The sequence below is a fragment of the Nerophis ophidion genome, linkage group LG04, assembly GCF_033978795.1.
Source record: "Nerophis ophidion isolate RoL-2023_Sa linkage group LG04, RoL_Noph_v1.0, whole genome shotgun sequence".
Lineage (NCBI taxonomy): Eukaryota > Metazoa > Chordata > Actinopteri > Syngnathiformes > Syngnathidae > Nerophis > Nerophis ophidion.
This window is the reverse complement of record NC_084614.1, coordinates 76,458,553-76,472,941: the sequence shown is the minus strand read 5'-3', so window position 1 is coordinate 76,472,941 and position 14,389 is coordinate 76,458,553. Positions and strand designations below refer to the sequence as shown.

General features: G+C 43.3%; 1 protein-coding gene across 1 annotated transcript in view; it reads right to left on the bottom strand.

The window, feature by feature from the left end:
• LOC133551905 (glutamate receptor 1-like) overlaps positions 1–14,389 on the bottom strand; it is a 65,718-nt gene that overhangs the window by 35,568 nt on the left and 15,761 nt on the right. Inside the window, exon 3 of the mRNA XM_061899099.1 lies at positions 7,901–8,035. Coding sequence (XP_061755083.1) covers positions 7,901–8,035 — 135 coding nt within the window. The remainder of the gene's footprint in view (positions 1–7,900; positions 8,036–14,389) is intronic.

Below are 14,389 nucleotides of genomic sequence, written 5' to 3'. Positions count from 1 at the left end.
CAGACGATGTGCGCGTGACATCACGGGTTGTAGGTCTCCTCACATCCTCACATTGTTTATAATCATAGCCACCAGCAGCAAGAGCGATTCGGACCGAGAAAGCGACGATTTCCCCATTAATTAGAGCGAGGATGAAAGATTCATGGATGAGGAACGTTAGAGTGAAGCACTCGAGAAAGAAAGAAAAAAAAGGCGACGGCAGTGGGAGCGATTCAGATATTATTAGACACATTTACTAGGATAATTCTGGAAAGTCCCTTATCTGCTTATTGTGTTAGTAGTGTTTTAGTGAGATTATAAAGTCATACCTGAAAGTCGGAGGGCTGCGGTGACCGCCAGTGTCTCTGAGAGAAGCCAATGGAGGAGCCAAGATCACAGCTGGCTTTTTGACAGCTGCTGCAGGAGGACGCTAACTCCGCACAAGTCTCCGGTAAGAGCCGACTTAATATCACAATTTTTGTGCGCGTGACGTCACGGGTTGTATGGCTCCTCACATCCTCACATTGTTTACAATCATAGCCACCAGCAGATAGAGCGATTTGGACCGAGAAAGCGACAATTTCCCCACAAATTTGAGCGAGGATGAAAAATTTGTGGATGAGGATAATGAGAGTGAAGGACTGGAAAAAAAAAAGAGAAAAAAAAAGTAAAAAAAAAAAAAAAAGGCGAGGGCAGTGAGAGCGATTCAGATTTTATTACACACATTTACTAGGATAATTCTGGAAAATCCCTTATCTGCCTATTGTGTTACTAGTGTTTTAGTGAGATTATATAGTACCTGAAAGTCGGATGGGGTGTGGCCACGGGTGTCGTGACCGCCAGTGTCTCTGAGGGAAGCCACGCAGCTACAGCAGGACACACGCTCCGCTGATGTCTCCGGTAAGAGCCGACTTAATATCACAATTTTTTTCCGCGTGACGTCACGGGTTGTATGGCTCCTCACATCCTCACATTGTTTACAATCATGGCCACCAGGAGCTAGAGCGATTCGGACCGAGAAAGCGACAATTTCCCCACAAATTTGAGCGAGGATGAAAGATTTGTGGATGAGGATAATGAGAGTGAAGGACTAGAAAAAAAGAAAGAAAAAAAAAGTAAAAAAACAAAAAAAGGCGAGGGCAGTGAGAGCGATTCAGATTTTATTAGACACATTTACTCGGATAATTCTGGGAAATCCCTTATTTGCCTATTGTGTTACTAATGTTTTAGTGAGATTATATAGTACCTGAAAGTCGGATGGGGTGTGGCCACGGGTGTCGTGACCACCAGTGTCTCTGAGGGAAGCCACAAAGCTGCAGCAGGACACACGCTCCGCTGATGTCTCCGGTAAGAGCCGACTTAATATCACAATTTTTGTGCGCGTGACGTCACGGGTTGTATGGCTCCTCACATCCTCACATTGTTTACAATCATAGCCACCAGCAGCTAGAGCGATTCGGACCGAGAAAGCGACAATTTCCCCACAAATTTGAGCGAGGATGAAAGATTTGTGGATGAGGATAATGAGAGTGAAGGACTGGGAAAAAAAAAAAGAAAAAAAAAGTAAAAAAAAAAAAAAGGCGAGGGCAGTGAGAGCGATTCAGATTTTATTAGACACATTTACTAGCATAATTCTGGAAAATCCCTTATTTGCCTATTGTGTTACTAGTGTTTTAGTGAGATTATATAGTACCTGAAAGTCGGATGGGGTGTGGCCACGGGTGTCGTGACCGCCAGTGTCTCTGAGGGAAGCCACGCAGCTACAGCAGGACACACGCTCCGCTGATGTCTCCGGTAAGAGCCGACTTAATATCACAATTTTTGTGCGCCTGACGTCACGGGTTGTATGGCTCCTCACATCCTCACATTGTTTACAATCATATCCACCACCAGCTAGAGCGATTCGGACCGAGAAAGCGACAATTTCCCCACAAATTTGAGCGAGGATGAAAGATTTGTGGATGAGGATAATGAGAGTGAAGGACTGGGAAAAAAAAAAAAAGAAAAAAAAAGGCGAGGGCAGTGAGAGCGATTCAGATTTTATTAGACACATTTACTAGGATAATTCTGGAAAATCCCTTATTTGCCTATTGTGTTACTAGTGTTTTAGTGAGATTATATAGTACCTGAAAGTCGGATGGGGTGTGGCCACGGGTGTCATGACCGCCAGTGTCTCTGAGGGAAGCCACGCAGCTACGGCAGGACACACGCTCCGCTGATGTCTCCGGTAAGAGCCGACTTAATATCACAATTTTTTTCCGGGTGACGTCACGGGTTGTATGGCTCCTCACATCCTCACATTGTTTACAATCATTTCCACCAGCAGCTAGAGCGATTCGGACCGAGAAAGCGACAATTTCCCCACAAATTTGAGCGAGGATGAAAGATTTGTGGATGAGGATAATGAGAGTGAAGGACTGGGAAAAAAAAAAAGAAAAAAAAAGTAAAAAAAAAAAAAAAGGCGAGGGCAGTGAGAGCGATTCAGATTTTATTAGACACATTTACTAGGATAATTCTGGAAAATCCCTTATTTGCCTATTGTGTTACTAGTGTTTTAGTGAGATTATATAGTACCTGAAAGTCAGATGGGGTGTGGCCACGGGTGTCGTGACCGCCAGTGTCTCTGAGGGAAGCCACGCAGCTACAGCAGGACACACGCTCCGCTGATGTCTCCGGTAAGAGCCGACTTAATATCACAATTTTTTTCCGTGTGACGTCACGGGTTGTATGGCTCCTCACATCCTCACATTGTTTACAATCATATCCACCAGCAGCTAGAGCGATTCGGACCGAGAAAGCGACAATTTCCCCACAAATTTGAGCGAGGATGAAAGATTTGTGGATGAGGATAATGAGAGTGAAGGACTGGGAAAAAAAAAAAGGAAAAAAAAGTTAAAAAAAAAAAAAGGCGAGGGCAGTGAGAGCGATTCAGATTTTATTAGACACATTTACTAGGATAATTCTGGAAAATCCCTTATTTGCCTATTGTGTTACTAGTGTTTTAGTGAGATTATATAGTACCTGAAAGTCGGATGGGGTGTGGCCACGGGTGTCGTGACCGCCAGTGTCTCTGAGGGAAGCCACGAAGCTGCAGCAGGACACAAGCTCCGCTGATGTCTCCGGTAAGAGCCGACTTATTACCACAATTTTCTCACCGAGACCTGCCGGTTGACATGTGGTCGAGATCCATGTTCGCTTGACCGCTCTGTTCCATAGTAAAGCTTCACCTTCGGGAATTTTAAACAAGGAAACACCGGCTGTGTTTGTGTGGCTAAAGGCTAAAAGCTTCCCACCTCCATCTTTTCTACTTTGACTTCTCCATTATTAAGTGAACAAATTGCAAAAGATTCAGCAGCACAGATGTCCAGAATACTGTGAAATTATGCGCTACTTATAGCTTGGACCGGACTGGAAAAAAATGTCCGCTACAACCCGTGACGTCACAAACACGCATCATCATACTGCGACGTTTTCAACAGGAAAATTTGTGGGAAATTTAAAATTGTAATTTAGTAAACTAAAAAGGCCGTATTGGCATGTGTTGCAATGTTAATATTTCATCATTGATATATAAACTATCAGACTGTGTGGTCGGTAGTAGTGGCTTTCAGTAGGCCTTTAATGTTAAATCTTAATTGTAAAGTGCAACCCCCCGACTCCTATTTTCAACAGTCCGCTCACTTTAACAGCAAAAAGCTGAACACCAGACCATCTTTGTTTTCTACCTGTCAACTGTCAGTTTAGGCTGCTCGCTGGCTCCTCATCACCACTTCAAGATGGCGGCCGAATTTCTTGCGTCACAGCAGCCAATGCTGCGTATACTTATAAGACGTATATGATGCCTGCTTCATCAGTGGGGTGTGGCTTCTTTTGCTAAAGGGCGTGGCTTCTTTAGCCATAGGGCGGAGCTTCATTCACAGGGCATGCCTGCTTCTTCAGTGGGGTGTGGCTTCTTTTGCTAAAGGGCGTGGCTTCTTTAGCCATAGGGCGGAGCTTCATTCACAGGGCATGCCTGCTTCTTCAGTGGGGTGTGGCTTCTTTTGCTAAAGGGCGTTGCTTTGTTCAGAGTGTATAACTGCTTCTTCAGTGGTGTGTAGCTTCTTATGTCAAGGGGCGTGGCTTCTCTAATTATGGGGCGTGGCTTGTTTCACAGGGCATGCCTGCTTCTTCAGTGAGGTGTGGCTTCTTTAAAGACAGGGCGTGGCTTCTTTCACAGGGCATGTCTGCTTCTTTGTGGGGTGTGTCTTCTTTTGCTTAAGAGGCGTGGTTTATTTAGTTATTGGGCGTGGCTTCTTTCACAGGGCACGTCTGCTTCTTCAGTGGGGGCGTGTTTTTTATTTTTACATAAGGCATGCCTGCTTCATCAGTGGGGCGTGGCTTCTTTTGCTAAGGGGCGTGGCTTCTGCTTCTAAGGGGGCGTGCATGCTTCCTTTGAAGGGGTGTGGCTTCTTCTGCTATTGGAAACGAACTGCTTTATGCAAAACTAACTTTTACAAAACTACCTCGAACTAACTTTTAAGTGCTTTTACCAAGTGACTTGGCTGCTTCTCAAATGGGGCGTGGCTTCTTCTTTCACAGGACATGCCTGCTTCTTCAGTGGGGTGTGGTTTCTTTTGCTAAGGGGCGTGGCTAATTTCACAGAGGGGCGTGGCTAGTATAGCTATGGCAGTGGCTTCTTTCGGCTGCTTCTTCCATGGGGGCGTGGTTTCTTTTGTCACAGGCTTTGCCTGCTTCTTCAGTGGGGCGTGGCTTCTTCTTCCATGGGGGTGTGGCTTCTTTTTGCACAGGGCATGCCTGCGTCTTCAGAGTTGCTTGTCTTGCTAAGGGGCGTGGCTTCTTTCAGAGGGTATAACTGCTTCAGTGGGGCGTAGCTTCTTATGCTAAGGGGAGTGGCTTCTTTTGCTTTGAGGTTGGGCTTCTTTTGCCAAGGGGCGTTCCTTCTCTAGCTATGGGGCGTGTCTTCTTTCAGAGGGCATGCCTGCTTTTTCAGTGAGGTGTGGTTTCTTTTGCTAAGGGGCGTGGCTAGTATAGCAATGGCAGTGGCTTCTTTCGGCTGCTTCTTCCCTAGGGGCGTGGTTTCTTTTGTCACAGGCTTTGCCTGCTTCTTCAGTGGGGCGTGGCTTCTTCTTCCATGGGGGTGTGGCTTCTTTTTTTACAGGGCATGCCTGCTTCTTCAGTGTGGCTTCTTTTGCTAAGGGGTGTGGCTTCTTTTGCTTTGAGGTGGGGCTTCTTTTGCCAAGGGGTGCGGCTTCTTTCACAGGGCATGCCTGCTTTTTCAGTGGAGTGTGGTTTCTTTTGAAAAGGGGCGTGGGTTCTTTCACTAAGGGTCGCGGCTTCTTTCACTAAGGGGCGTGGCTTCTTTCACACGCTGCTTCTTCTATGGGGGCGTGATTTCTTTTGTCACAGGCTTAGTCAGCTTCTTCAGTGGGGCGTGGCTTCTTCTTCCATAGGGGTGTGGCTTCTTTTTTCTCAAGGCATGCCTGCTTCTTCAGTGTGGCTTCTTTTGCTAAGGAGTGTGGCTTCTTTCAGAGGGTATAACTGCTTCTTCAGTGAGGCGTAGCTTCTAATGCTAAGGGGAGTGCCTTCTCTGGCTATGGGGCGTGGCTTTTTTCACAGGGCATGCCTGCTTTTTCAGTGGGGCGTGGTTTATTTTGATAAGGGGCGTGGCTTCTTTCGCTAAGGGGCGTATAGCTATGCTCGTGGCTTCTTTAACAGGCTACTTCTTCCAGGTGGGCTTGGTTTCTTCAGTCACAGGCTTTGCCTGCTTCCTTAGTGGGGCGTGGCTTCTTCTTCCATGGGGGTGTGGCTTCTTTTTGCACAGGGCATGCCTGCGTCTTCAGAGTGGCTTGTTTTGCTGAGGGGCGTGGCTTCTCTAGCTATGGGGCGTGGCTTCTTTCAGAGGGCATGCCAGCTTTTTCAGTGGGGTGTGGTTTCTTTTGATAAGGGGCGTGGCTTCTTTCGCTAAAGGGTGTAGAGCTATGGTCGTGGCTTCTTTCACAAGCTGCTTCTTCCATGGGGGCGTGGTTTCAATTTTTACAGGGCATGACTGCTTCTTCAGTGGGGCGTGGCTTCTTCTTCCATGGGGTGTGGCTTCTTTTTTCACATGGCATGCCTGTTTCGTCAGTGTGGCTTCTTATGCTAAGGGGCGTGGCTTCTTTTGCTTTGAGGTGGGGCTTCTTTTGTCAAGGGGCGTGGCTTCTCTAGCTATGAGGCGTGGCTTCTTTCGCAAAAGGACGTATAGCTATGGTCGTGGCTTCTTTCACAAGCTGCTTCTTCCATGGGGGCATGGTTTCTTTTTTCACAGGGCATGTCTGCTTCTTCAGTGGGGCGTGGCTTCTTCTTCCGTGGGGGTGTGGCCTCTTTTTTCACGGGACATGCCTGCTTCTTCAGTGTGGCTTCTTTTGCTAAGGGGCGTGGCTTCTTTTGCTTTGAGGTGGGGCTTCTTTTGCCAAGGGGCGTGGCTTCTTTCACAGGGCATGCGTGCTTTTTCAGTGGGGTGTGGTTTATTTTGACAAGGGGCGTGGCTTCTTTCGCTAAAGGGCGTATAGCTATGGTCGTGGCTTCTTTAACAGGCTGCTTCTTCCAGGGGGGGCTGGGTTTCTTTTGTCACAGGCTTTGCCTGCTTCTTCAGTGGGGCGTGGCTTCTCCTTCCATGGGGGTGTGGCCTATTTTTTCACAGGGCATGCCTGCTTCTTCAGTGTGGCTTCTTTTGCTAAGGGGCGTGGCTTCTTTTGCTTAAAGGTGGGGCTTCTTTTGTCAATGGGCGTGCCTTCTCTAGCTATGGGGCGTGGCTTATTTCACAGGTCATGCCTATTTTTTTCAGTGAGGTGTGGTTTCTTTTGCTAAGGGGCGTGGCTTCTCTCGCTAAGGGGCGTGGCTCCTATAGCTATGGCCGTGGCTTCTTTCACAGGGCATACCTGCTTTTTCAGTGGGGTGTGGTTTCTTTTGCCAAGGGGCGTGGCTTCTCTCACTAAGGGGCGTGGCTCCTGTAGCTATGGCCGTGGCTTCTTTCACAGGGCATACCTGTTTTTTCAGTGGGGTGTGGTATATATTGATAAGGGGCGTGCCTTTTTTCGCTAAAGGGCATATAGCTATGGTTGAGGCTTCTTTCACAGGGCATGCCTGCTTCTTCAGTGGGGCGTGGCTTCTTTTTTCACATGCTTTGCCTGCTTCTTCACTGGGGCGTGGCTTCTTCCTCCATGAGGTGTGGCTTCTTTTTTCACAGAGCATGCCTGTTTCTTCAGTGTGGCTTCTTTTGCTAAGGGGCGTGGCTTCTTTTGCTTTGAATTTGGGCTTCTTTTGACAAGGGGCGTGCCTTCTCTAGCTAAGGGGCGTGGCTTCTTTCACTAAGGGGCGCGGCTCGTACAGCTATGACCGTGGCTTCTTTCACAGTGGGGCATGGGGTCTTCTTCCTTGGGGGCGTGGTTTCTTTTGTCACAGGCTTTGCCTGCTTCAGTGGGGCGTGGCTTCTTCTTACATGGGGGTGTGGCTTCTTTTTTCACAGGGCGTGCCTGCTTCATCAGTGGGGCGTGGCTTCTGTTGCATGCCTGAGAGCATTAATGATCGCCATCAACCAATCAAGAGTGTCTTCAAGCCAAAAGTCAAAGGTGAAAGGCAGTGCAATCGTGTCGTGAGGCTGTTTTTATTTCGGACGGAGGAAATGAGCGGTCTGTCTTGTGTTCCGCCGCAACAAAACGAGGTCAGCACATTGTGGAGAACCAAGCCTCCGGGCCACGGTCCATTTATTGCGTCCCTCGCCTCTTTTGATGGCCGCCTCCATTCAGGCGCAGGCCCCTCCCCCCGGCATGATGATGATGATGATGATGATGATGATGGAGGCAGGTTGTTGGTGAGAGTTGGTCTCGATGGTAAAATCCACGCTAGGAGCTAACATGCTAATAAGACGTGAAAGAAGACTTACAAGCATAGGTCATGGCGAAGCTGCTCGCCGTCTCCACGGCGTCCACCTGAGGCACCAGCCTGGGCACGTCACGACGCCCCGCCAAGGCGAAGCGGAACACCTCGTACTCATGGGACGCGGGTGGGAAAAGCGCACCTGAGGGGTAGAGGCAGAAACGGAGTCAGACACAAGCTCGTATCGCATCATCAAATAAAAACTGAAGCCACATGTTCCCTTTAATTGACGTCTATTGGTGTTGGCTGTCAATCACTGGCTGGCTCCGCCCCACTCGCACATGAGGCTGCAAGCACAGCGCACACACACACACACGCACGCACGCACACACACACGCGCACGCACACAGAATGTGCTGTAAGTGATTTTTAATGCTGAGCTCTGCAGCATTAGTGTGCAGGTCAGAGCAAATCAACTTGAAAACTTCCTTCTATCCCATAATATTAACACACACATACACGCACACACACACACAACACTAGCATGCATGCAATATTAGTACACACAAACCCACACAAGGATACACACACACGTGGACTTGAGCTAATGACTTTTGTCACGTTGATGCAAATGAATGTGTACACACTGTGCACAACTTTGTGGTACATGTGGAGTACTGTGTAGTATAGTAGTAGAGTGGAGTATGCAAAGTACATACATATAGAGCAGGGGTCACCAACGCGGTGCCCGCGGGCACCAGGTAGCCCGTAAGGACCAGATGAGTCGCCCGCTGGCCTGTTTTAAAAATAGCTCAAATAGCAGCACTTACCAGTGAGCTGCCTCTATTTTTTTAAATTGTATTTATTTACTGGCAAGCTGGTCTCGCTTTGCTCGACATTTTTAATTCTAAGAGAGACAAAACTCAAATAGAATTTGAAAATCCAAGAAAATATTTTAAAGACTTGGTCTTCACTTGTTTAAATAAATTAATTAATTTTTTTACTTTCCTTCTTATAACTTTCAGAAAGACAATTTTAGAGAAAAAATACAACCTTAAACATGATTTTATGATTTTTAAACACATATACCTTTTTACCTTTTTAATTCCTTCCTCTTCTTTTCTGACAGTTTAAATCAATGTTCAAGTAAATTAATTTTTTTATTTTAAAGAATAATAAATACATTTTAATTGAATTATTCATTTTAGCTTCTGTTTTTTCGACGAGGTATATTTGTGAAATATTTCTTCTAACTTATTATGATTAAAATAAAATAAAAAATATTCTGGCAAATCTAGAAAATCTTTCAAATCAAATTTCAATCTTATTTCAAAGTCTTTTGAATTTCTTTTAACATTTTTGTTCTGGAAAATCTAAAAGAAATGATGATTTGTCTTTGTTAGAAATATAGCTTGGTCCAACTCGTTATATATTCTAACAAAGTGCAGATTGGATTTTAACCTATTTAAAACATGTCATCAAAACTGTAAAATTAATCTTAATCAGGAAAAATTACTAATGATGTTCCGTAAATTCTTTTTTAACATTTTTTCAAAAAGATTCGAATTAGCTAGTTTTTCTCTTCTTTTTTTTCGGTTGATTTTTGCATTTTAAAGAGTTGAAATTGAAGATAAACTACGTTTCAAAATTTTAGTTTCATTTTTTTCATGTTTTCTACTCTTTTAAACCGTTCAATTAAGTGTTTTTTTCATCATTTATTCTCTACAAAAAACCTTCCGTAAAAGGAAAAAAAATGTGCGACGGAATGACAGGAAGAAATACCCTTTTTTTTTTTATATATATAGATTTTTTTTATTAAAGGTAAATTGAGCAAATTGGTTATTTCTGGCAATTTATTTAAGTGTGTATCAAACTGGTAGCCCTTCGCATTAATCAGTACCCAAGAAGTAGCTCTCGGCTTCAAAAAGGTTGCTGACCCCTGATCTAGAGTAAATACAAATATAGTGTACTGTGTAGTACAGAAGTAGAGTGTAATATACAAACTCCAAAACCAGTGAAGTTGTCACTTTGTGTAAATGGTAAATAAAAACAGAATACAATGATTTGCAAATCATTTTCCACCTACATTCAATTGAATATACTGCAAAGACAAAATACTTAACTTTGTTAGTTTTGGCAAATATTAGCTCATTTGGAATTTGATGCCTGCGACATGTTTTTAAAAAAGCTGGCACAAGTGGCAAAAAAGACTGAGTAAGTTGATGAATGCTCACCAAGGACTGATTTGGATTGTCGCACAGGTGAACAGGCTAATGGGGAACAGGTGGGTGCCATGATGGGGTATAAAAGCAGCTTCATTCACAAACAAAGATGGGGCGAGGGTCACCACTTTGTGAACGGATGCGTGAGCAAATTGTGCAACAGTTTAAGAACAACATTTTTCCACAAGCTATTTTGCAAGGAATTTAGGGATTTCGCCATCTTCGGTGCAAAATATCATCAAAAAGTTTGAGAGAATCTGGAGAAATCACAGCACGTAAGCGATGATATTACGGACGCTACCGCATCAAAAAGCGACATCGTCGTGTAAAGGATATCACCACATGGGCTCAGGAACGTTTCAGAAAGCCACGGCCAGTAACTACAGTTGGTTGCTACGTCTGTAGGTGCAAGTTAAAACTCTACTATGCAAAGCGAAAGCCATTAATCAACAACACCCACAAACGCTGCCGGCTTTGCCAGGCCGGAGTTCATTTAAGATGGACTGAAGCAAAGTGTAAAAGTGTTCTGAGGTCTGACAAGTCCACATTTCAAAGTGTTTTTGGAAACTGCGGACGTCGTGTCCTCTGGACCAAAGAGGAAGGGATCCATCTGGATTGTTATAGGCGCAAAGTTCAAAAGCCAGCATCTGTGATGGTATGGGGGTGTATTTGTGAATTATATTTATATAGCGCTTTTCTCAAGTGACTCAAAGCGCTTTACATATTGAAACCCAATATCTAAGTTACATTTAAACCAGTGTGAGTGGCACTGGGAGCAGGTGGGTAAAGTGTCTTGCCCAAGGACACAACGGTAGTAACTAGGATGGCACAAGCGGGAATCGAACCTGCAACCCTCAAGTTGCTGGCACGGCCACTCTACCAACCGAGCTATGCCGCCCCAGTCCGAAGCATCTGTGACGTCACCATTAATGCTAATAGGTACATTCAGGTTTTGGAGCAACATATGTTGCCATCCAAGCAATGTCATCATGGACGCCCCTGCTTATTTCAACAACTTATACCAAGCCACGGGTACTAGACTGGCCTGCCTGTAGTCCAGACCTGTCTCCCATTGAAAATGTGTGGTGCATTACGAAGCAAACGGAGACCCCGGACTGTTGAACAACTTAAGCTGTACATAAAACAAGAATGGGAAAGAACTGCACCAGAAAAGCTTCAAAAATTGCTCTCCTCAGTTCCCAAACGTTTACTGGGTGTTGTTAAAAGAAAAGGTGATGTAACACAGTGGTAAAAACGCCCCTGTGACAACTTTTTTTGCAATGTGTTGCTGGCATTAAAATCTAACTTAATGATTATTTGCAAAAAAAATATATATATGTTTCTCAGTTGGAACATTAAATATTTTGTCTTTGAAAAGGATTTGCAAAACATTGTATTATGTTTTTATTTAACATTTACACAACATGACAACTTCACTAGTTTTGCATATAGAGTACTGTGTAGTATAGAAGTGTAGTATGCAGGGTACACATAGTACTGTGTAGTATAGAAGTGTAGTATGCAGGGTACACATATAGAGTACTGTGTAGTATAGAAGTGTAGTATGCAGAGTACACATATGGAGTACTGTGTAGTATAGAAGTGTAGTATGCAGAGTACACATATAGAGTACTGTGTAGTATAGAAGTGTAGTGTGCAGAGTACACATATAGAGTACTGTGTAGTATAGAAGTGTAGTATGCAGAGTACACATATAGAGTACTGTGTAGTATAGAAGTGTAGTATGCAGAGTACACATATAGAGTACTGTGTAGTATTGAAGTGTAGTATGCAGGGTACACATAGTACTGTGTAGTATAGAAGTGTAGTATGCAGAGTACACATATAGAGTACTGTGTAGTATAGAAGTGTAGTATGCAGAGTACACATATAGAGTACTGTGTAGTATAGAAGTGTAGTATGCAGAGTACACATATAGAGTACTGTGTAGTATAGAAGTGTAGTATGCAGAGTACACATATAGAGTACTGTGTAGTATAGAAGTGTAGTATGCAGAGTACACATATAGAGTACTGTGTAGTATAGAAGTGTAGTATGCAGAGTACACATATAGAGTACTGTGTAGTATAGAAGTGTAGTATGCAGAGTACACATATAGAGTACTGTGTAGTATAGAAGTGTAGTATGCAGAGTACACATATAGAGTATTGTGTAGTATTGAAGTGTAGTATGCAGGGTACACATAGTACTGTGTAGTATAGGAGTGTAGTATGCAGAGTACACATAGTACTGTGTAGTATAGAAGTGTAGTATGCAGAGTACACATAATACTGTGTAGTATAGAAGTGTAGTATGCAGAGTACACATAGTACTGTGTAGTATAGAAGTGTAGTATGCAGAGTACACATAGTACTGTGTAGTATAGAAGTGTAGTATGCAGAGTACACATAGTACTGTGTAGTATAGAAGTGTAGTATGCAGAGTACACATAGTACTGTGTAGTATAGAAGTGTAGTATGCAGAGTACACATATAGAGTACTGTGTAGTATTGAAGTGTAGTATGCAGGGTACACATAGTACTGTGTAGTATAGAAGTGTAGTATGCAGAGTATACATAGTACTGTGTAGTATAGAAGTGTAGTATGCAGAGTACACATAGTACTGTGTAGTATAGAAGTGTAGTATGCAGAGTACACATATCGAGTACTGTGTAGTATTGAAGTGTAGTATGCAGGGTACACATAGTACTGTGTAGTATAGAAGTGTAGTATGCAGAGTACACATAGTACTGTGTAGTATAGAAGTGTAGTATGCAGAGTACACATAGTACTGTGTAGTATAGAAGTGTAGTATGCAGAGTACACATAGTACTGTGTAGTATAGAAGTGTAGTATGCAGAGTACACATAGTACTGTGTAGTATAGAAGTGTAGTATGCAGAGTACACATAGTACTGTGTAGTATAGAAGTGTAGTATGCAGAGTACACATAGTACTGTGTAGTATAGAAGTGTAGTATGCAGAGTACACATAGTACTGTGTAGTATAGAAGTGTAGTATGCAGAGTACACATAGTACTGTGTAGTATAGAAGTGTAGTATGCAGAGTACACATAGTACTGTGTAGTATAGAAGTGTAGTGTGCAGAGTACACATAGTACTGTGTAGTATAGAAGTGTAGTGTGCAGAGTACACATAGTACTGTGTAGTATAGAAGTGTAGTATGCAGAGTACACATAGTACTGTGTAGTATAGAAGTATAGTGTGCAGGGTACACATAGTACTGTGTAGTATAGAAGTGTAGTATGCAGAGTACACATAGTACTGTGTAGTATAGAAGTGTAGTATGCAGAGTACACATAGTACTGTGTAGTATAGAAGTGTAGTATGCAGAGTACACATAGTACTGTGTAGTATAGAAGTGTAGTATGTAGAGTACACATAGTACTGTGTAGTATAGAAATGTAGTATGCAGAGTACACATAGTACTGTGTAGTATAGAAGTGTAGTATGCAGAGTACACATAGTACTGTGTAGTATAGAAGTGTAGTATGCAGAGTACACATAGTACTGTGTAGTATAGAAGTGTAGTATGCAGAGTACACATAGTACTGTGTAGTATAGAAGTATAGTGTGCAGGGTACACATAGTACTGTGTAGTATAGAAGTGTAGTATGCAGAGTACACATAGTACTGTGTAGTATAGAAGTGTAGTATGCAGAGTACACATAGTACTGTGTAGTATAGAAGTGTAGTATGCAGAGTACACATAGTACTGTGTAGTATAGAAGTGTAGTATGCAGAGTACACATAGTACTGTGTAGTATAGAAGTGTAGTATGCAGAGTACACATAGTACTGTGTAGTATAGAAGTGTAGTATGCAGAGTACACATAGTACTGTGTAGTATAGAAGTGTAGTGTGCAGAGTACACATAGTACTGTGTAGTATAGAAGTGTAGTGTGCAGAGTACACATAGTACTGTGTAGTATAGAAGTGTAGTATGCAGAGTACACATAGTACTGTGTAGTATAGAAGTATAGTGTGCAGGGTACACATAGTACTGTGTAGTATAGAAGTGTAGTATGCAGAGTACACATAGTACTGTGTAGTATAGAAGTGTAGTATGCAGAGTACACATAGTACTGTGTAGTATAGAAGTGTAGTATGCAGAGTACACATAGTACTGTGTAGTATAGAAGTGTAGTATGTAGAGTACACATAGTACTGTGTAGTATAGAAATGTAGTATGCAGAGTACACATAGTACTGTGTAGTATAGAAGTGTAGTATGCAGAGTACACATAGTACTGTGTAGTATAGAAGTGTAGTATGCAGAGTACACATAGTACTGTGTAGTATAGAAGTGTAGTATGC